At 36.6% G+C, this 24,302-nt stretch overlaps 1 protein-coding gene across 1 annotated transcript; it reads left to right on the forward strand.

Moving 5' to 3' along the window:
• Positions 1 to 21,555: 21,555 nt before the first annotated feature.
• LOC110713616 lies at positions 21,556 to 23,763 on the forward strand. The gene is made up of 3 exons (XM_021892318.1): positions 21,556 to 22,134; positions 22,249 to 23,595; positions 23,680 to 23,763. The coding sequence occupies exons 1-3, from the start codon at positions 21,556 to 21,558 to the stop codon at positions 23,761 to 23,763; spliced, it is 2,010 nt and encodes a 669-aa protein (XP_021748010.1).
• The last annotated feature ends 539 nt before the right edge of the window (positions 23,764 to 24,302 follow it).

The following is a 24,302-nucleotide window of genomic DNA, read 5'->3' on the forward strand; positions in this document are numbered from 1 at the left end:
CAATTAAGCATTATTGTCGGAAAAATTAACCGAATTAAATAGGAAACTGATTAATTAGACATTAGGTGATGACTCAACAAATAATCCGAACTGTCGGCCAAGCGACAGGACTGGCGTCACAATATGGTGGTTGGCACCAGACTTTTTAGTAAATGTCTGGCGCTACACACCATACAGTGGCGCTACAGCCCAGATTTTGGCACCAATACTGGAGCCTCGGTCTGGGACTGTTTTCGATATTATTATTCAACTGGGGTATGCCTAAAGTTGTACTAGGTCAATTCCGATTAAAAAAAAACTTTATTGACTCGAATTAATTAATTAATTAATTAATTAGGCAAAGTTCTTTAAGTCATTAATTTTGGTCTCAACACAAATCAACAAACGGTTAAGAGGAACATAGAATATATATGCACAACAAATAATGCACAATTAGTTAAGTAGGCACAATATGATGCAATGAGTTCGCAACCTAACCATGGCTCTAGTTCTCTAAAGTTCGGGATATGGTTTAGTCAATAGGGTCCATGGTTAATTGTCCAGATGCACCGCGTAGAAGCCTAACCGTGAAGGGTTAACGCGTGTGGATGGGACACCGCCGAGTTTTTAGGAAAAAACTCACTTCCATGGTTTGGTGAATTCAACATCTCAGATGTACCCTTTGTTGCCAGTAGCGTTCAATCGGGTAGATAGAGCATGAATTCCTAGAGGGTTATGTCCATATGTAGAACACATATGGGTTTCAGAAAAGTGAGAAAAAATTCAATCAGGAAGTAGGATCGAGCAAACAATACGAAAAACCGGTCGAAATTAGAATGCATATTTCTGGCTCGGTATTGGGGGAAATTGACGCCAGCAAACAGAGACTGGCGCCAACTTTTAACTGTAACGCCTGGCGCCAATACTGGCACTCTTAGGAAGTAGGAATTGACATATACGATTAGGGACAAGGAAAGTAGGGAGCCGCCAACAAGTTTTTAAGGAACTTGTAAACCGTTCACGGATCATAAAAGGCAACCACGATTAAGGGACAACGATAGGCAACAATGATTGACCCGTGAAGGTTACACCCTATTCATAATCCATGAGATTACTAACTCCATATGGTTCGGAACCACGAAAGGAGGATCGGGGATGATGGTACGAAGTGAGTCATGGAGTCACATTCGCCCGTATTGGCCTCTACTCGATTCTATAGTGAAAAGTGATTCCTGCGATCTCAAAGGCATGCAAACAAAGATTGAATTTGCTCCAAAATATTTTTATGCTAAATTGATTGAATATTAATGCAACACATAATTCTAAAACATTTTGATCACTTGATTAAACAACAAGATTAAAAAAGATCCTAAACCGATTGTCCAAATTATCTTATTAGGCGTGATTTTCAATTATATATTCCCTTTAAAACATGCAATGTGGTGATCATAAAAAATATAATAGAATAAACATTAATATTGGAAGCAATTTAACAATAAACTGTTATTCAAATCAAATATAAAATAACCTAATCATGATATTAGCAATAAGAAATAATAATAAGTAATTAAATTGGTTAATTACGCACATTCCGCGCTGTAGGGAATAATTTCAAGCCTTTAAAAATTCCACTAGATTGAACCCCATTGTGATCATACACTAAAGTACGGTGGCGTCCAAAAGGGAAGAAAATAGAGCAAAAGAGTCGCCAACAAATTTTTAAGGAACTTGTAAACCGTTCACGAGGTGAAGGTTACACCCTTAACGATCCAAGAGATCGTCAACTCCATAAGGTCATGAACCAAATAAGGGTTCGGGGATGATGGTACAAATCCAACCTAAAAGAGATTGAACCTGCCCTAATAATAGGCCTCTACTTTATTCTGCTCGTATTCATGTGCGCTTTCTGACTAACATACAATCAATAGATTTAACCCTAAACCTGTTTAATCTATGTTGGTTGAATTTAATGCACAAATAAACTATTATTGGCGATCACTTGAATTATAATCACAATTAACCTAACAAGATTATTAATTATCTTATTAAGCATGATTGCAAGTACCAATTCCCTTTAAGCATGCATAAAGGTGATCAAACAATAATATAAAATATAATACATATCAAGCAACATAATAAATAATCATTATGAATAATAATAATAATCATCATAATAATAATAGTAATCATGAATAAAAATAATCATTATCAAAATAATAATAATAATATTCATAAATTATTATAACAATTATAATCATAATCATGTTCATGTTAATATTAAGGCATAATAAACATAGCAAGATCCTAGGCATGATACTAACAAGATTAATAACAAACTCTAGCATGTCACTGAGCAATAAAAATCAAATCTTTAGCCCTAACATGATACTAACAATCATAAATATTAGGAAGAGAATCAAAGGCATCATAGCACTCATATTTGATATTAAAATTAACCTAGACATGATACTAGGAATATCAAAATAACAATATAAACATGATTTCTACATCATGAAATCAATTAAACCATTAAAGTACTTACTTGGATGCCTCGTACCTCTTTCTAATTACAAAATACACATGTTAGTAACTTCAAGGAAAATAAATAATCAAAACAATTAAATTAAATAATTGAAAGAGAGATTTGGGACCAAACCCTCAGAAATTAAAACTTTTCACGTCTAGGGCGAAGGCAACTTCGAATATGGCTAGGTGTTTCTAGATCTTGTGAATGCGGAATTTTGTGTTAAAGAGTAAAGTTTAGAAAGAATGAATGAAAGATCAATGATTCATAAAGTAATTGTTGAACAAAAGATGATGAATGAATAAAGAGAATTGATTAAAAGCCTTGATGAATGAAGAGAATCGATGATGAAGATAGTTGGTGAATTTTTGTCCCTGAAAACGGAGTTTTGATACGATATTTATAGAGAAAATCAGCCAAAAAAGATAATTTATCAAAACAGAGTTTGAAGATCAAAGAACCATCTTGGCGCCAGCCCTGGCTCATTGGCGCCAGGACCAGTGGCTAGCGCCAGGCGCCAATGGCTGGGGTCTGGCGCCAATCCTGGTTCCAGGCGCCAAGGCTTGGGGTTGGACGCCAAACCGGCTTTTAACGCGTTTTCGAAATTCTGATAAAATTCCCGTACTAGAAGATAAAATAATATAATTTCAGTCGAAAATGCTATTTGATCTAATTAAAACTCTAAAGAATCTTAATTGAATTAAGAATGATAAAACCCTCTAGAAACTTCTAGAAGACCAAAACCATTCCTAATTACATTAGGAATGATAAATCATATTAGGCCCTCCCCTAGATCATTGGGCCGTACTTAAAGCTCAAACCGGGCCCAGTTTAGTAAATTGGCCATAACTTCCTCAATATTCATCGGAATTGGGCTTATAATATATCGTTGGAAAGGTCTTTGCAAACCCCATCCAACTACACCACTATTGGACCCATATCATGGACCAACCAAACTGGATTGGCTGTTTTCTTAAAATAAAGTTTTCAAAGATAGAGAGAAGAGAAAAGAAAAGAAATAAAACTTTCCACAACACTAGACCTTTCCACACTTTCGTTTCATTCGATTATGATTCGACGTGAAAGGTACTCATCACTGGGTTTGGTTTTGGGGAGACACAAATGGGTGTCTACACGCGCGTTCCTTTAAATTGCTACATCATGAATAAATTGTTAGTAACTTCAATAAATAATAAATCAAATGGAAATTAAATTAAATAAATTAAAAGTAGAGTTGATTTGGTCCAAACCCTCAGTTATTTGTACCTTTCACGTCTTGGTTTAAGGACGGAACCTCGGGTTAAGTATAAACTCCTTGGAGTGCTTAGGGGAATTATTATGGAAGAATAAGGAGGCTAGAAATTAGGTTAAAGAGGGAGTAGAGAATGATTTTTGGTGAAAGATGAGAGAGAATGATTATTGGTGCCCCGAACTGCAGAAAGGGGGGTCCTATTTATAGGGAAAATGAGCAATGGGAACACGCGAAACCCTAAAAAATAACATCGTGTCACGGTGCCAGGCACCGTTAGATGGGGGAAGACACCGTCAGACGGGGGAAAATCTCGTGATGCGGTGGAAACTGTAGTGACGCGGGAAATATTTGATCTACGGGAAGTGAAAACGCGTAAAGGATCTACGCGGAAAAGACACGAGAAAATTCCGTGACACGACACACGTACCGTGAGGGTCCACCATGGCACAGTACAGTATACCGTGTCACGGTATGGGAAAACGCGGAAATTACACGGAAAAAGCACCATGACACGGTGGGAAATACCGTGTCACGGCAGCAGGTACCGTGCCACGGTGGAATTTGACGCGAAAGAGCTTAAAAAATGGCACCGTGACACGATGTACAGTACCGTGTCACGGCACCAGGCACCGTCAGACGGGGGAAGGCACCGTCAGACAGGGCAAACTCCCGTGACACGGTGCTTTTGCACTGTGCGCGGTGATTACAGTTTTTTACCCGTTTTTAAAATCATCGTAACTTTTGATCAGTGGAAGGGTGTCGGTTTTAGGCCGAGTTTAGTGTTTTGCTCATATCTTTTTCGTTATAGCTCGGAATTGGGCTTATGATATATGGTTGGAAATCTTATTTAAAGGCCTATCCAACAAAATAATAATTGGATCAAAATTATATAGCCATAAAATCAGTTTCTCTCAGTTTTGCGATGTGGACACGAAAAGTGGAAAATAGGTTATGGTTTAGGGAAATGAGCTAGAAATTGGATTGGTTCATGAAATATATTGGATAGAACATGGATTTAAGCACTCCAAAGATTAAACACTCAACCCGATTAATAATGGCGGTGAAAGGTGTTCATTAACAGGTTTGGTTTTGGGGAGACATTTTTAGGTGTCTACAACCATTTATTTATTTATTCCAAGATAAAGAGAAAAAGGACTTTTTTTTCAAAGATTTTAAATTTTTTTTATCTTATCCAAAATTTATAGTTTTTTTTTTAATTATTGAACATAGTTTCCTTTTTTCATTAGTTCATTTTTATTATTATTATTTTTTTTATAATCAATTCTCATGTTTCATTATTTTCTTTATCTAATCCATTTTTTAAAAATTTATCAATTGAAGGTCATTCATTTAATTTTTTATGTTTAACATTTTTTTTATTAAATATATGTTGTATAAATATTATTATAACTAATTTTCATATGCAATTTTTTTTTTAATTTAATAAAAAATTGAACAATTTTTTTTATTATAATTATATTGAACATGGTTTTCATAATTTTTAATTTAATAGTTTCTTTAAAAAAAATTAAAAATGTATATAGTAACATGGAAATTCTACATTTGTATATTTCTTATGGTCTCTTAATCTCTTAAATTTTTTATTCTATTTAAATTTTTTGACATCTTACGTAAATGTTTAAGCAATGTAAAGTTTTTTTCTTGCATTATAAGTTATAATTTTTTTTAATAAAAATACCATCTAATTCATTTGATATTTAGATAATATATTTTTTTCAACAATTTAAATGCTTATAACAAAATATATATTTTTTGTTTATTTTAAATTATTTGAATCCTAAAATCTAAAGATAATTTTTCTTTGAAAAATGAATAATTATTATTTTTTAAAATTAAATATTTTAAATCCTAATAAATCATTATTTATAGTTTTTACGTAAATGGAAAAATTGTTAAATATCATTTGTCAATTTTACTTAGGTGGCGAGTGAATTTTTTAATTCTAAAATAAAAAACAAATTTTAGTTTTAATTTGTCAAAATAATACCTTTACCTATGTGACGCGTCGAATGCTCACAAAAAATGCCTACTTTATTTACATATTATATTAGATTAGATTAGTTTTATGCCCAGATCAGATGATACCTGTTTATTTACTAACATATTATCTATATACCAATTTTTAAAAGTGAATTACTAAATATCGCCAGCAAAATTTATCGAACCGCCAATATTTCAAGCAAAGGGACAACATTCCCCTTACGAAAATCTTTCTCTATTTACTTTCTGTTACTTTATTCCATCCACCACTACTAAAACAACCACATCAACATCACTAATCACACCACCGGTACTAGGGTTGTACACCGGTCCAAAACCGGACCGGAACCTGCAAATGAATTTTTTTGGGGACCGGGACCGGACCGTAATCAACCGGTTCGGGTTCCGGTCCAGACTTGATTATTCCGGTCTGGTCCGGTTTTGGACCAGAATGGACCGGTTACATTATTTTTTTATTTTTCTTTTTCATTTTAGTATCTTAATATATACATACATTTTTAACGTCTTATTTTTGTTTGCGTGTTTTCCTATTTTACACCTAGAATTTATAAATTACAAGTTTTGTACCTATATTTTTTAGAAATTTAAAAATAAAATTTAAAATTTTCACCCAAAAAATTACAAAAACACACATTCCGGTCCAGACCGGAATATTCCAGTTCTTACCTGGACCGGACCGGAATCCCCAATTTGTGAGGACCGAAGACCGGTCCGGGAAGGTCCGGTGCCGGTCAGTTTTCCGGTCCAGGTCTATTTATGCACACCCCTAACCGGTACCACTCACCCCACCACATCGACCACTACAATCCACAACCAGTAGGGGTGTGCAGAAATGGACCTGGACCAGAAGTCCGACCAGGCCCGAGGCGGAATTGAATCGGACCGGACCGAGGGATTCTGGGTCGGTCTTCGGTCCTCAGAAATTGGCGATTCTGAGTTTTCGTTCCGGGTAAAAATCGGGATATTCCGGTTAGGATCAGAATGGAACGGAAAATGTATTTTTGTAATTTTTTGGGTTAAAATTTTAAATTTTATGTTTTAATTTCTAAAAATTTAGGTATAAAAATTGTAAATTATAAATTCTAGGTGCAAAATAGGAAAGCACGCAAACAAAACCAATATGTTAAAAATGTATTTATATATTAAGATACTAAATGCAGAAGAAGAAAAAAATTGAGGAAAGAATATAACCGGTCCATTCCGGTCTAAACCGGACCAGAATAAACTTGTCTGGACCGGACCCCGGAACGGGTGATTACGGTTTGGTCCCGGTCCCCAAAAAAAGTCGATTCGGGTTTCGGTCCATTCCGATTTTGGACCGATGCATAGCCTTAACAACCACTACTTCAACCACCACCATCTACACCAGACTTCCAATAATAATAACAATTAATTATAATTATTATGTAATAATAATAACAATTAATTAAAATAAGTTAGAAAAAAAACTGTTAGCCGTTATAACGGTGGTTAAAATCGATTAGCCACCATCATTCGCCGATTGTCAAAACCGATTAACTAATGCGATCAACCGTTTTGAGCGCTGGTTACCTGCCACCGGGATTTAACAAAAAACCTTAAATTCCAAATAAAAGGCTAATCAGTATACTTACCTCATTCCCAGGATTTCTGGCCATGTAGTCACCGTCAACGACCGAACACAGACGTATGTCCGCGCTGCCACCTCCTAACCATCGCCGCCTGGTACGTCGGTTGCCTCTGTGGAGTGGTGGTGGTGGTGGTGGTGGTGTTTGGGGATCTTGGGGGTGGTTGATGAGAGAGAAAAAAGAAAGCGGAAAAAGATGGGTTAGGGTTTAGTAAGGGAAATAATGATATTTCACTTGAAATGTTGGCGGTTTTAATAATTTTTTATGGAGGTATTTAATACCCCCTTTTTAAAACATATCACTAATATAAATAGTCTTACACAAAAGGTAGGTGTATATCCTTTTAATTTAGGATATTTTGACATCGGATATGATTGATTTTTGTAAAAGTGCAATACATATTATTGCATCATTTAGGAATGCTTACAGTTTTAGAAAAGTAATATAATATTGTAAGTGAGTGAATAAATTTTCATAGTAAAAGTAAGATATGGACCATGAAAGAGAAATTATGTGAGAATGGTTAGATAATTTTATTATTTAATTAGAGACCATGGAAAAGAGAGAATTGATAAAATAATTTGAGTGAGGTTTAAAGTAAGAGAGAGAAATGATTTTTATTTTACAGCCAGAAAAGGGAAATTAATCCCCACTAGAAGTACACACAATGCAAACACAATGAAACATAAATGAGAAATTTTTTAACTCTATCAATAACATCCTTGCATCATTCACCCTGCCTTATCTCCTTTGAGCCCCTTGATGACTTCTCTATCTTAAGTTTCAATTTGGACATGCCACACTTTCTTGCTTGCGGTGGCATGGAGACCCTTTAGAAGTACTTTGAGTGTGTTAATACATCTAGTTGAAGGCTGCACAGATAATTCTCCGTTGGCAAGGATGGCGTTTTGTGAGGTAAGAGTCCAATGCCCTTTAACTCTTCCATTGTCACCTTTTGCAAGCTTTGTATGCAACTACATTGGGTTGCCACCACAACCACCTTCTATTATATATTGGCGCTCACCCTATTGCTGGACCTCCCTTATTCCTATCCTTTTTCCCAAGGCAAGGTTGCCATGCTTTCCATCCTTTTGATGATAGACCAAGGGTTAGGGTGTATCTTCTTGAAAATCTTATTGTTTTTAGCTTCCCAAATTCCTTCGAGTGCTGCGAGCAAAAGCAAATAGTTGTCTACCAGGCCTCTTTCCTTGTTGCACACCATGTTTTTCTAGTTACTGTAGACACTTAAAAATGTCTCCCCAAAACTAAACCCTATGATGAACAACCTTTCACCGCCATTATTGGTCGGGTTGAGTATTTAATCTTGGAGTGCTTAAATCCATATTTCCATTTCATAAAACAACCCAATTCCTAGCCCATTTCCCCAAACCATAACTTATTTTCCTCTTTTCATGCCTTTAAACCCAAAATAATTCATTTCGTGTCCTTTAAAATCATTCATTTCGTGTCCTTTTTATAAAAAACATTTATTACAGTTTATTTTGGTCCATTATCTGGGTCCAATAATTTAATAATTGGATGGGGCTTGAAAATAACTTTCCAAAGATATATTATAAGCCCAAATCCGAGTTATAACGAATAAGTTATGACCAAAATATTAAACTAAGCCCGAACCGAACCTAAGCCCACCTTACCTACGACCCAATGATCATGTGGAGGGTCCAAATTATTTGATCCCATTCCTAAACCAATTAGGATTAATTGGAAGCTTCTATTAGTTTCTAAAAGATCTTAATTATCCTTTTTGAAAAGATAAGATTAAAGAGTTTGAAAATGAATAAAACTTATTTTTTTAAAGTCCTAATTCTATCCGAATTGAAAGACGTTCAAAGATAGACAAATATTATTTTCGTGACTCATAGTTTTTATCCAAATTTTATATGGTTGGATAGCCCTCGAAATCACCGTCTCACTATTTCGGCCATATCTTTTATTCTTCAAAATATTTTAATCTGATTATAATTGGGTTAGAAATTAGACTTCAAGATCTTTTCAACGACATATTATTTATCTTATTCCGATTTGTGGATCAAAAAATATGATAAAAACAAAAAACCGCAAAAACTGTTGTATATCGAGTTTTATTCCGATTTAATTCGGATTTTATCTTGTTTTTTCGACCCTTCTTTTTTCTCTATAATTAGAGGTCATATCTCCCCTTTTTCAATGATCAACAATCTTGATCATCAATAATTCTCTTCTCCCTCTTTAGCCTAAACACTAGCCACCTCATTCTTTTACTATTCTTCCTTAAACACTCCAAGGAGTCCATACTTAACCCAAAGTTCTGTACTTAAAAACCAAGGCGTGAAAGGTAGAATTAACTGAGGGTTTGGACCAAATCTACTCTACTTTTTATTTAATTTAATTTTTTCAATTTGATTTATATTTTTTATTGAAGTTACTAACAGTTTATTCATGATGTAGCAATTCAAGAAAACGCAGAAAGTGAGTAATTGATTCACTTAATTACTCTTATTTTAATATTGCTAGTATCATGATTAGGTTTATTTATATTTGATTTGACTAACAATTTATTGTTAAATTGCTTCCAATATTAATGATAATTGTATCATATTTTATTTATTACCACATTACATGTTTAAAGGGAATATGTAATTGAAAATCACGCCTAATAAGATAATTTGGACAACCGGTTTAGGTTCCTTTTTAATCTTGTTGTTAATTGAAGTAATCACTAATATTTTAGAATTATGTGTTGCATTAATATTCAACCAATTTAGTTGAATAATAGTTTGGAGCAAATTGAATCTTTGTTTGTGCCTTTGAGATTGCAGGAATCACTTTTCATAATAAGAATCGAGTAGAGGCCAATACGGGCGAATGTGACTCCATGACTCACTTCGTACCATCATCCCCGATCCTCCTTTTGTGGTTCCAAACCATATGGAGTTAGTAATCTCATGGATTATGAATGGGGTGTAACCTTCACGGGTCAATCGTTGTTGCCTATCGTTGTCCCTTAATCGTGGTTGCCTTTTATGATCCGTGAACGGTTTACAAGTTCCTTAAAAACTTGTTGGCGGCTCCCTAGTTTCCTTTTCCCTAATCGTATATGTCAATTCCCACTTCCTATGAGTGTCAAGCATATTCACAACATGCTTTTACGTAGGCGCACTTCGAACGGCGCCTACAGTTACTAATTCATTCCGCTACTGGAATGTTTCCATGGTGTGTGACATTTAAACCTAGTTTACTCCCTCTCCAAACAAGACTCGTAAACTCATAGTCCCTAAAGAGATTTTCTAAAGTTTCAAGATGCATAATATTGTGAGTTCCACCTTCATCGCAAAGAGTGCATTGGTGATTACCATCTAGACCTCTCTTCTTTCTTTCAATTCCGATTGGGAGAGCTCCATTCAGAATTTTCCATAAGAATTTTTTCTGCTTTTGTGTCCCGTAGTACTTCCAAAATTTCTTCCAATTTACATTATAGCCGCTACCACCATTGTTTAAACCTCCAAACTGGCTATAAGAACCCTCCATCAGCAACATGTATCCACTCTTAACTGTTTAGTAGGCACGCTTTCCCCCCCTCCATATTATTAGATCCTCAAATCCACAATCCATGGGTGACACCTTAGTAATCATCTCAATTGTCTCTTCCTGGAACCAATATCTGCATTTATCAAGATCCCATTCTCCATCACGTGTTAGAATCGAGGCTACACTGTCATGTGAGGTTAAGTCTTGGTGTTTCCAGATTAGTGGTCTGCCTTTAATCTTGGGATGGTGAATTTTAGAGATGCACCCATCTCCTAGCGATCAGATACAACCCTCTCTTGGAATCATGATACCCCATTTAATTCCATTCCAGCCCCAAGAGCTCGGTTTCTTGTTACACCAAGTATTATAAAATAGAGACTGCCTGTTGATGCCATACTTAGCACTAAACACCTTGCTAAGCAGTGACTTTGAGTCATTTACTATACGCTAACCTTGTTTGGAAAATAAGGCTTGATTAAAAAATTGAACATTATTGATGCCCAGCCCACCTTTTTCCTTTGGTTTCGTTAAATGAGCCCACTTTTTGCAGTACACCCCTTTGCAATTCTTATTACCCAACCATCAAAATTTGGAAATGATCCTATTGATTCTTATTCGCACACTGATTGGGCACTTGAAAACAGACAACACATAGGTCCTAAGATTAGGAAAAACAGATTTAATAAGAGTTAACCTCCCAGCTGGAGACAAAAAATAAGGAGTTCCAAGCATTTAGTCTAAGTTTCACTCTGTCCACCAAGCTCCCAAAAATTTCTTTTTTAGAAGTGCCAAAATCATTTGGGGTTCCTAAGTAAACGCCAAACCTGGCCTGTTACTAGCTTTGATTCCCAAAAACTCACTAAATTTAGTGGCAACCTCTTCACTAGAGTTGGGGCTTGCTAGCATATCTAATTTTTCCTTGCTAATAACCTGCCTAGAAGCCTTGCAATAGGTGTCAAGAGTTAACAAATTATGGGGTGATCATTTAGTGATTGGGTCATAATGAGTCAAAGTTACCATTTTAATCCAACTGATTCATTTGGTTTAGATTAGGAACAACAACGGATCGGATTCGGGTCGGATGTGGCTAAATTCGAATCCGATCCGTTTAGTAAACGGACCCTGGACTCGGATCCGAATCCGAGTCCGAATCCGAAAAATCCGAGTCCGAATCCGATCCGACTTGTAATTTTCGGATCCGAATCCGGTCCGTTTATTCGGACCTCCGAAATGGTCCGAATATATTTTTTTTTATTTTTATTTTTTGTAATGTCATATACCTATAATTGCTTGTATTCTCATACCAATTAAAGTATAAACATAACATATTTAAATTATAAATTAAGTTACATAACAAAATTTTGCTACAAAACAAGCAAATAGTTGTCCCAAGTTATAGAGCATATGCTTATACTCTTTGATTCGGACTCAGACCGGACTCCGTCGGACTTTGCGTAGGGTCCAAGTCCGATCCACCTCCTATTCAGATTCAGATTTATTTTATCGGATTCAGATTAATTTTAAACGGATTCGAATCGGATTTTTTTCTTCGGTTCGGATCGGATTCGAATCGAACTCGGATTAAATTGTCATCCCTAGTTTAGATTAGGTCATGCCAATTCAACTTGTTATGTTTGAAACAAGTTGGGCTATCAAATAATCAACTCAAAATAGTTTGAATTACATCAGATATATCATATATGTATAGGGTAATATTGTGTCAGGTTAAGTTCTTTTGTCAAACTAGAATTAGTTGAGATCAAATTTGGTGAAATCGGCATAAGACTTGTTAACAGAGTAATAAACAGTAAATCAATAAGGAAAGCGGAGAGCGAAAAATTAAGCGAGCGAAGGGAAAATGCGCTTTCGTTTGAGGAAGAAGATCTCATGTGTAGGTCTAACAAAAAATTCAAAAGGACCCCTGGAAATTCTTCGGGACAATATTCCTCTCCTTCTCATCATTTTGATGATGTTGTAATGGAGTCGTATGTGGAGGAAACCCTGGAAATCCAGCAAGAAAACCAAAGTAGGGTTTCCTATAGTAAAATGATTAGTGGTAATACTAAGGGTCATAGCAGATTTTTGGAGAAGGAAAAGTTAGACGAAGACTCTGTTTCGGATAATGATGTAGCCTATGATTGTGATTCTGATGATGAATCTTGCCCTAATTTCTTATTGTCAAAAGAGGTAAAACGGAGGTTGAGGGCTCTATGTAGGAATTCCCTAATCATTAAACTCTTTGATGAGAAAATTAGTTATGAAGTGCTTATCAAGAGGCTAAGAATCAAATATAGTCTCAAAGGAGATATCTCCTTGACAGATGTGGGGTATGCCTACTATATAGTTCGGTTCACGAACATGGAAGACTATCACTTTATTCTGACTCAAGGACCTTGGATAATTGGAGATAGATATCTCATGATCAGGAAGTGGATCCCCAACTTTGTTGCGGATGAGGCACCGATCAAGCACTTAACAGCTTGGGTTAGAATTCCCCAACTCTCAGTTGAGTATTTCGATAAACAATTCCTGCATAGGATCGGTTTGAAGATAGGTGAAGTCATTAGTATTGATAAAAATACCGAGTCCATGAGTAGAGGGTAGTATATATGTGCGTTTTAGCATTGAAGTCGACTTTTCCAAGCCTCTATTGTCGAAGTTTCCACTAGTGGAAAAAAGTCCACCCGTAACGGGCAAATAAGTCCCCGTTACAATAACATCATTTGTAACAGGCAAAGTCATCGTCCGTTACGAAAATTAGATGACTTGAGAAGGAAAAGAAGTATTTGTAACGGGCACTTATATTCCCGTTACAAAAAGCTTATTATTCGTAACGGGCACTTATATGCCTGTTACAAAAAAGCTTATTATTCGTAACGGGCACTTATATGCCCGTTACAAAAAGCTTATTATTCGTAACGGACTTTTTATTGGCTGTTACAAATAATGAATTATTTGTAACTGGCAGCTTATGCCCATTACAAATAAAAAAGTCAATGGAATGTTGACCAATTATTTGTAGCCAACAGAATAATGGGTAAATACAAGTTAATCTCTGAGATTCACAAAATTTGTTTATCACATGTCAATTTTGTAAATAAATCAACAACTTTTTCCATAAAAATGGGTTCTACAATGATGATGACTGAATAAATTTATTTACCAAAATTAGGGGTGTCAATTCGGTTAAACAGTTCGGGTTTAGGTTGGGTTTATCAGTTTCGGGTTATAACGGGTCGGTTTATAACGGATTGAAATAATAAGCGGGTCGGTTAGGGTCGATTTTGAAAATTATCGGGCCAGTTCGGTTTGGTTTTTTTAATTGCAGTTTCTATTCGGATCGGGTTCTTATCGGGTCGGGTTCTAGTCAGTTCGGGTCATAATCAATTTGGGTTGAACTGGGTCGGTTTGAAAACGTGTTTAGCCCATTTAATGTGGGTTTCGGTTAAAAACAGTTCGGGTCTTAATCAGGACGGGTCGTAATTGGTTCGGGTCATAATCAGTTTGGGTTTAACTGGGTCGGTTCGAAAATGGGTTTCGGTTCAAAATAGATCGGGTGAAATCGGGTCCAACCATTATTGTTTCGTTATAATCGGTTTAGATTGAACTTGGTTGGTTTGAAAACGAGTTTACCCAATTTGAAACGGGTTTCTAATCAAAATCATATCGGGTTAAAATTGAGTCGGATGATTATTGAGTCGAATTAGTCAGATAATGGGTAGGAACGAGTCATGTTATAATCAAGTCAAGTCATAAATAAGTTGGGTTTATCGAGTAGTGGGTTGAAACAGATTAGATCATAAAGATATTGGGTAACAGGTTGTAAATTACTCAGTCATAACGGGTTACGGGTTTTAAACGGTTTGGTCATAACGGGCTACGGGTCGTAAACGGTTCGGTCACAACGGGTTACGGATTATAACCGGTTCGGTCACAACGGGTTACGGGTTGGAACGATTTAGGTTTATCGGATTTTTATCGGGTTTTAACGGTTTTCGGTTTAAAACGGGTCGGGTTACTATCGGGTTTAAACATAATCGGTTTGGGTTGCTTTCAGTTTCGGGTTATAACGGTTTGGCTTGATAACGGGTCGGGTTAGTAACGGTTTGCACAAATTCGGTTTAGTTCAGTTTCGGTTTGGAAAAAATTGGGTCGGGTCAGTTTTCGATTTCCAAAAAACGAGTTTCAAACAGTTCAGTTCCTTTTCGGATCGATTCGAAACAGTCGAATTTAACGGTTCGAGTCAGAAACTGACAGCTGTAACCAAAATGCTATGTAATCCCAGGATTAAGTGGGGCTTCCTCCGGAATAATTGAACGTTACGAAAAATCCTTCAAATTAAACCCTAACAACATTTCCCCTATCTCCCTCACTCTCTCTCCTCGAACTTCTCCGTCGAACTCTATTGAAGCGCCGACGGAAGTCCCACACAATTCCGTCCACCAGTCCTGATTATGGCCACCTTACGGCCACCAGTATCTACTCGGCCACCTTCTTCTCCCCGCAACTCCCTTCTTCTTCCCGCAACTCTCAAACTTGAAATGGTAGCTGAACAGCAGTTGCTTCTTCGTTTAGAACAGCAATTCCGGCCACCTGTCCTCGCAATTCCTTTCGACTGCCAGAGCATCTTCAGATCTTCTCGCCACCGGTCCTCTGCCTGCAGCCGCCCTTACATTGCGGTATGCTAATCAATTTTTTTAAGTTTAATTTCAACTTTCACTCTATAACATACATTTGAGCTTTACTTATTAACCAGAAATTAACAATACAATTAGTACTCACTTTTACTAATAAACCCGAAATTATAAACCAAAAATTAGTTTATATTTATATTTGACTTATTATGATAATTTAATGAGCACAGTTTATGAATTAGTTTGATTTCTTTGAGTATTTTGTGTTATCTGTAATTTTAATTAGTTCACTAGTTCAGTACATAGGGTATGCTATTAATGCTATTTTTATCTGTTGTGATAATTATTGTGAAAGCTATGAATTTTGCTGGCCATGTTAATTATGTCTTGTTTTACATCAATTCTGCTGAGAAGCATTGCCGTGTTGTTGGGGAGCTCAATAAGCATGCTATTCTAACTCCTGATGTGGACTCTATTTTGGATAAATTTGCTGACTTGGGTTGCTAATGGTTAAGCTTTAAGATAAGGAGTACTTAGATATGATAGTCTACAGAAAAGAGAATATACCGTCTAAACGTGAGCGCTCTATAGAAGTCTGCTTTCCATACCTTATATTCCTTCAATGATAGTTACCCAAAAAAATAAGCCATTTTTAGAACCTGTCAATGAAAGGGAGAGGTTCCTTTTACTCAATTTTTTTTTTTTTCTCTAGAAAGTGTACCTAACATCATTTAAAGCCATCTGTGCTGGAAATGATGTAAAATTTTGACATCATTAGTAAAAAAAGATAATGATTGAATGAATATTACTATGATATCGTTGATGTGATTATAGCAAAGTTAATGAGAACAAAGGAATGGTTTCATTTATAGTTCAGTAACTTGAGGTTGCCACTTGAGGTTGAGGTTCAGTATATGCATTATCAGCATGGAATATACAGTAATATTAATTAATTCTAGTTAATCATAATCTTTAATGCTACTCTATGATACACTGATTTACCGTGGGTGTGATAGCACTGGCAGTAATTGATAACATCCAACTTCTGGCCTCGGAATCAAATTGTCTAAATTTAATATGACATAGTATTAAGATGTTCAAGATGAGAAATTTTGGCTCACTTGAAATGTGTTAGTGCTACCCAAAGGTTTGGGGTAGTAAGATTTTGCAACAAATATTAATGTAAAAGTAATTGAAATTGAAATTGATTTTGACAACAATTAACATAATTACTTTTAATTAGCATAATCTACCACAATGTGTAAATTAAGATAAATACATGGTCTTTAAAAAAAAAAAACATGGTACACATAAAATAGACATGTAAATATGTAATACATAGACTGTATGTGTACATAGAAGTTAAATGAGAACAAAGAATGAGTCTTATCACTCATTGAGTCTTCAGTCTCCACAAAAATAACCATGGGTGTACACATTTGTGGCTTGTTTCATTCATAATGCTGCATTTCTTTCACTTCTTCCTTTGTTGGTTGCAATGGTCTTTGTAAATCCTTGAATGTAATAGTTTTTTTTTTTTTTTTTTTTCATTTTTTTTTCACATGTGCATGGAGATGTGAAGCCAAAAAACTTTTTACTTGGACAACCCTCTACTTTGCAAGAGAAAAAATTGTTTCTTGTTGATCTTGGCATAGGTAATTTTCATATCTTGTAGGTTCAATCCTCATATATATGTTACTGTTATATTGTTTGTTATTGATTGTTCTGGCTTAATGTTACAGCTACAAAATGGAGGGATACTTCTAGCGGGCAGCATGTTGAATATGATCAGCGTCCTGATATGTTCAGGTAAATCAAAGACCAGGTTTATAATTGATCTGTGTAGTGTGTGTCGTTGTATAATTTCCATAGGCAGTATATATGTAAGCCTTACAAGCACTGCACTCAGCCTGATGTGTGTGTGTGTGTGTGTGTGTGTGTGCGTGTGTGTGCGCACGTGCGTGTCTGTTTGTGTGCGCATATGCGTGCGTGCGTGTGTGTGTGTGAGACAAAGCAAGTCTTCTTACAGTCTATGAGATTAAAAGTACAGGCACTTTGATACTTAACAAAATAGGCTAACATGTCTTAAAAAACAACTATACAACTTTCAGTTTGAGAACCAACTTCTATCATTATTGCTCCATAACAAGTACAAATGGACAATCCTTTTTAAAATTTCAAAATCACTCTGACTGCCTCTCTGAAGGGCCACCTGCCTCTCAGTTCGCTTTAAATGCTATTTTTATGATAAAACTTACATGGGTTAAATATTTTTTTTTGAAATAAGCATAAAGATTTAAGATAATTTGAGCTTTTGTTCAAAAAAAAAATAAAAATGATAATTTAAGCTTAAATTTTTGTGCCACTAGATTAATTAAATTGAGCTTAAAAAGATAATTGTATTGTTTTTCTAAAGAACTAAATGAGAAAATTCCATGTTTTGAGCTTTTTGAAACTGTTTTGCCTCAGGTTATGCAACTAAGATCTGCAATTGAAAGTATTATTCGTGAACAGCCCAGGTGAAATGAACCCCTAGCTCTTTGTAGCAGCTATTTATGCAACAACTTATCAGGTTTGTTGCGTTTCAGTACTTTTCAATAAGAAACTATAATGATATAGAGTATCCTATTATTCGTTGATTCTATATGAATGAATTGAGTTGTGCTTAAATTTTTTTTGAATTTTATGCTGGAGTAAACTATTGCTGACTTCGTATGAATTATCTAGCTATGTCTACATCTGCTTCCTCTCTCTTGTTCCCATATATTGATTTATAGTATTATCTTGTGCCACTAGGCAGGCATAAATGCATTATATGCCACCATTCACAATATGACCAAAGGAATTAACAAAAAATCTTAATAATTGTTGAAATGTATAGTTTGCATTTTGTTTAGTTTAATTCAATTGAATTGTGGTTTTGATTTTGCTTGAACATTTCTCTTATTTGTTGATTGATCTTGAATATGTTAATATTTTTTATGCATTATATCTTCATATGCCTAGATGCCCGTTCAAGATTTACTATGAGTAAATCTTGAAAAGTCCCCATTTGGGACTATTCTTGGAATTGTATTCTCACTTAGGATATAAATGGTTGCTTGTTTTTCGGTCAACAAGGTAACTTCGTGTTAGTATTCCCTAATGTGTTATTTGGATATATATGTAATTAAGAAATTAATTACATCGTGAACTTGGAGAATCATAGGGAAATGCTGTCGAAATTTCCTTAGTCCCGAAAAGTGGTCAACCATTTGCTAGTGGGAATACACTTCCAATGATGGGTTAGGTTGGTGATATGTCTATTTTATATAGTAATTTACCCCTGTCCCTTGGTCATAATTAGTAGTGTTTTTGGCTCTTTCGAGCCACTTTTATTACTAATTTGTATTTTCTAGTGTTTTCGTAGTTTTAGTTGTATTTTACAGGAAATTGCACTCTTGAAGCATTTTTCCGGGCTTTATGGATCAACTAAGGAAGCTAGAAGGACACGACCACTTTTGAAGCCCAGGATCGGTGAGAGCCGATGATTAAGGGCTCGGTACGAGACACTGAGGCTAGTGGATCGTTTAATCAAGACCCGATGAGGAAACTTAGATTGGGTCGAGAAATCGAGCCCAATCGAGACCCGAGCCTCGAAGAAGAAGACCGGGCCCGATCAAGCTTGCGCCCGATCGGGCGGGCGCGCATAGAAGAGTACCAGCAAGAAGGCGCGCCCGTTCGGGTGAGCGTTAGCTCGATCGGGCGCGGCTGCCCAGATAGAGTGTGAAGAAAAAGGCGGGCCCGATCGGGCGGCCCTTCGCCCGATCGGGTGCGTGTTTTCTCGAGACCTGATAAGTTAATTTTAATTTTTGTTTTAGGGAATGCTTAAGTACTAGATTTTGTACGTAATTTTTGATTACCTTCTTTCTTAGACTTTCTCTCTCTACTTAGAATATTTCTCTCTCTTAAATTCTCTCTCAACTTTTGTTCTTAATTTTTTGGAAAATTGTAAACTAATAATCCCACCTTTAGGTGGTCTTCCACAAACAATCCCACCTTTCTAAAATCCAGAAACAATCCCACCTATTCCCCCTATCTTCCATTAACGATCCTTTTTACAGGTTACCCCTTAAACCGGTGAACCTATTCTATTTCCCTCCCTAAAGTCTTTCTTCTCCAACGGTTTTCCCCCAAAAAAAACATAAGTTTCGCCATTTTTATGAAACAAAGTAACAATTAAAAAAAAAAAAAAGCTAGGTTATTCAGAAACTTATCTTCATCGAAAGGACTGCAATTGTTCATTGATTGAAGGAAATTAAGGTCCTTAGCACAACAATTCAAGGTGGGCTAATTAGAGGTAAATTTTCGACAAACCCTAGCTTTTTTAAATTTGCGAATTAAAGCAATTAAACGAAGATAGCTTCGATTAACATAGTGAAGAGTAATTTAAGTAGTTATTGAGACTGTTTGCGTATTGTAATGGGTCTTGCATGTTTGAAAATATATCATGGTGGGAAGTTTAAATTTGACAGTAATGGTTACTGGGTTTATTTGGGAGGGAAGTTCAGAACTTTTGATGTTGATGTTGCTGAGTTGTGTTGGTTTAATATGAAGGAATTAGTTGCTAAATGTGGTAATTATTCTGGAAATTTCAAACTTTATTACTTAAATCCTGCACTTGACTTAAGGGGTGGGTTAAAGTCTGCATTTACTGATGATGAATTCAGAGAATTGGGTAGGGTAATGGCGGAGAACAGAACAGTAGACTTGTATGTAGTTGTTGATGATGTTCAGCCTGAATTTGTTAAACAATCCCACACTGGATCCAATACCACAACCCAGCCCACTTCAGCCATTGTTGCCACAGAACATGAGCCCAATAGGCCCAAAAAATTGATACTTAAGAGAGCTGGCATTTTGAGTCAGGCATCTAGTGCAGTTTCAGAAAAGCTGCATGTGTTGGAAAAGTCTAAAGGCAAAGCAGTAGAAGTGGTCCCCACTCTAACAACAAACAAACAACTTCAACCATTTCCTAGATCTAGTACCTCCATTTCATTACCAGAAAACCCTAGTTAAACAACAACAACCCCAACTCAAACTGAAAACACATTAGAGCCTCATTCTGAATTCATTAGATGTGAAGTGCCAGGAGACTATGATTGGGAGGAAGACAGACCTAATAGCCCCATTGCCATAGATGAGTTACTGTATGGTTTAGGAAGTGATGAAGATGATGATGATAGAGATTATGTGTTAGAAGATGATTTGGAGGGTGAGTCTGATGCAGATGAGTATTTGTTTCAAAAAGAGGATGAGGTTAATCTCAGAAATGAGTATGAGGAAGAGGATTGGCTAGGTGATTATGAGATTTATCAAGCTAACTTTGATTTAGATGGGGAAGATGATGATGTTAGTGACATTGAAGAGTTGAAGGAGCCAGAGGATTTTGATGCTGATAGTAGTGATGATGAGCAAAGGGAGGCAAGGGAAAGAGTGAAAGGTTTCAATTGTAGTGTAGTAGAATTGGCACAATCACTACAAGTTCAAGCTGTTAAGGGTAATTTAGCTGCACAACAGGAGGGGAACAAAGGGGGTGAGAGTAGTATACAGGTTGGGGAGACTAGTAAACAAGCTGGGGAGGGTGGAAAACAGGCTGGTTACAACTCTGAATATGAAGAATCTGATGAAGAAATTCACACACCTAGGGGAAGTGATGAAGAGGAGACATTTGGGGAAAGAAAGAGCAGGAGAGGTCTGCTTGTAGGGCTTGAGACTGACTTTACTCAGTTTTAGTGGAAAGTTGGGCATATATTTGCAACTAGGGAGGACTTCAAGCAATTTGTTGCTAAGTTTGCAATTTTTCAAGGTAGAAATCTAACTATTGTGTCAGCAAATAAAAGTAGGCAACAAAGAATTGGTGTGAGGTGCAGTGAAGGGTGTCCTTTTAGGTTGTATGCCTCTTGGGACTCCTGGAGAGGTTCCTTTGTAGTTAAAACAGTAGTGTCAGACCATAGTTGCATCAGAACTATGGAGAAAAACAAGCAGCTGAAAGGGTCATGGTTGGCAGAACAACTACTTGATGTGTTTAAGGTTAGGCCTCATTGGCCAGCTAAAGAGATCATTGAAACAGTCAGGAGAGCTTACAGGGTTATCATTAGGAAAGAGTTTGCTTACAAGGTAAAGTGGCATGCTCACAAAAAGCTTCATGGCTCCATGAGAGAGCATTATGGGAAGGTTGGCAGGTATCTTGAAGCCTTGAAAAGGTCCAGTCCAAACACACAGTTGGACTTAGTCACATACATGGACAAGAATAAGCCACCACAAATTTTTCAGAGGTTGTATGTCTGTTTTGAGGGATTGCAAAAAGGTTGGATGGAGGGTTGCAGAAAAATTATATGTGTTGATGCTTGCTTTTTGAAGACATTCCTAGGGGGACAGTTGATGTCTGCTGTAGGCAGAGATGGGAATGATCAGATGTACCCAATTGATTGGGCAGTGGTGGAGGGTGAAAATAATACTTCATGGGAGTGGTTTCTGAATAACCTCAGCAAAAGCCTTCAGCTTGGTGATGGTTCTGGAACTGTGATTGTGTCAGATGAGCATCAGGTATAAACTTCAATTGTTTTTGGTTTTTTTTTTTTTTCCTGAATTCATTAATACATATATTTGGTTATGTTGGTTTTTTTTTGCTGAATTCATTAATACATATTGCTTTACTAGGCCATTCTAAGAGGGGTTAGTGTGACACTCCCTCAAGCTGAGCACAGACATTGTGCAAGACATATTTTTTCAAATTGGCACAAGAATTTCAGAGGTGATGAAATGAAATTGATGTTTTGGAGCTGTGCAAAGTCATATAGTGAAGCTGACTATAGAGATGCACTTAATAAGTTGGAGACAACTAATGCTGCAGCTGCTGCAGGCTTCAAAAGTTACAACCCAAATGTCTTCTGCAGGGCATTTTTGAAAACTGATGTGAAGGCAGATGCCATCACATCTAACATGGCTGAGACATTTAATGGGTATACCATTAATGCTAGGGCAAAACATTTGCTTTATATGTTGGAGGATATAAGGGCAGCTTTAATGAGGAGGTTGGTGATTAAGAGGCAGGAAATGGAAAAATGGAAGAGTGTTTTATGTCCAAGGATTCAGAAGAAGCTGGAATCAGAGAAAGAGGAAGTTGCTAATTGTGAGGTCATTCCTTCTTCACAGAGTGTGTTTCAAGTGAGCCATATCTTGGACACTATGTCTGTGGACCTAGAAAAAAGAACTTGCACATGCAGAAAATGGGACATGTGTGGGATCCCATGTTGCCATGCAGTGGCTGCAATTTTTTTCTGTCATAAGAAGGCAGAAGATTATGTTGATGAGTGTTATAAGAAGGAGATGTACTTGAAAGCATATGGGAATTCAATCCCTCCAATTGAAGGTGAAAGGCATTGGCCTCAATCAGAGTTGAGTATGGATCCACCCCCCATCAAAGTAGGACCAGGAAGGCCAAGGAAGAATAGAAGAAAGGATCCATTTGAGGACCCTAAAAAGCCAGGAAAGTTGACCAAACATGGCATGGAAATGACATGCTCTGTGTGTCAACAAAAGGGCCATAATAAGAGAAGGTGCCCCAACAGAGGAACTACTCTGCCACAAGCCCCACAAACCCCAGATGAGCCTCCAGCAAAGAGAGCAAGGGGTAGGCCAAGGAAAGAGGCTGCAGCTTCCCAACCTATGCACCCATGCTCTTCTACTCATCTAACAGCAATAGCTGAACCTTCAAGAATAGGAAGGGGAGATAGAGTGATCAGCAGGGGAGGCAACTCAGCTGGAAGGGGAATTGGCAGAGCTAGGGGAAGGGATGCTCCAACTAGTAAGGGTGGGAGAACTGGTAGGGGAGGGGAAGCTTCAGGCAGTATGGGAAGAGGTGTTACCACAACAACAGGAGGTAACAGAGGTGGTAGAGGAACAAGGGGTGGTAGAGGATCAAGGGGTGGAAGAGGCAGAGGAAGAAATCAGGTCCCCCAAGGTTTTGGTGTTTATTTGACATCAGATGGCTCTACATTCACTAATGTATGACAGTAACTTATTGACTATTTTATTACAAAGCCTATTTATGTGGAAACAAAACTAACTCCTTTTTTTTTTTCAATGCAGCCACCAGGAAGTGCAGGACCTCAAGATATTTCAGCATACACCACTACTTTCTCCTACAACTTCAGTCAGGGTTCCTCAAATTAGAACAACATGTAATAAGGATGTATTAGTTAGTTAAGATCAATGACATTCCTAAGTTTATGCAATTCAAACCTATGTTTATGTATCTTCATTTGAACAGAGTTTGTCTTGTATTTTGAAGAATTTCATGTTATGCTATATATTCTCTCTGTTTGTGCAATTTTTTCATAGTATATATGCTGTATTAAAGTGTTTAAAACAGTGGCTGCAACAACAATTAAATTGCAAGAATTTCAGCAACAACAATTTAACCAAGCAACATAAGTCATATATTCATTGAAATTGCCATGGTTACAAAAGTCAGTGAAGGTCAGCACCTACACTACAGTCAAGCCCTACTTCCTTCTTTAAGTCAAGCCTAGCCTACTGAATACCATCCTAGCATGCCAAATTAAGCAAAAAAACCAAACACTTTCACATCTGAAAACTACCCAAAATACAGATGTCCCAACCAACCCACAACCCACTTATACTAAACCTTCATAGCAACCCCAAAAAACTACCTTCACCCCATCGTCAACACACCCTATTTCATCAACATC

The sequence above is a fragment of the Chenopodium quinoa genome, unplaced genomic scaffold (genome assembly GCF_001683475.1).
Source record: "Chenopodium quinoa cultivar QQ74 unplaced genomic scaffold, ASM168347v1, whole genome shotgun sequence".
NCBI classification, from domain to species: Eukaryota; Viridiplantae; Streptophyta; class Magnoliopsida; order Caryophyllales; family Amaranthaceae; genus Chenopodium; species Chenopodium quinoa.

Bases quoted from the DNA above. Each gene is read 5' to 3' on its own strand.
- LOC110713616 (XM_021892318.1), top strand. From the start codon at position 21,556: ATGGAGAAAAACAAGCAGCTGAAAGGGTCATGGTTGGCAGAACAACTA. The intron at 22,135-22,248 runs GTATAAACTTCA...TTGCTTTACTAG, and splicing joins TTGTGTCAGATGAGCATCAG to GCCATTCTAAGAGGGGTTAG. The intron at 23,596-23,679 runs GTATGACAGTAA...TTTTCAATGCAG, and splicing joins ATGGCTCTACATTCACTAAT to CCACCAGGAAGTGCAGGACC.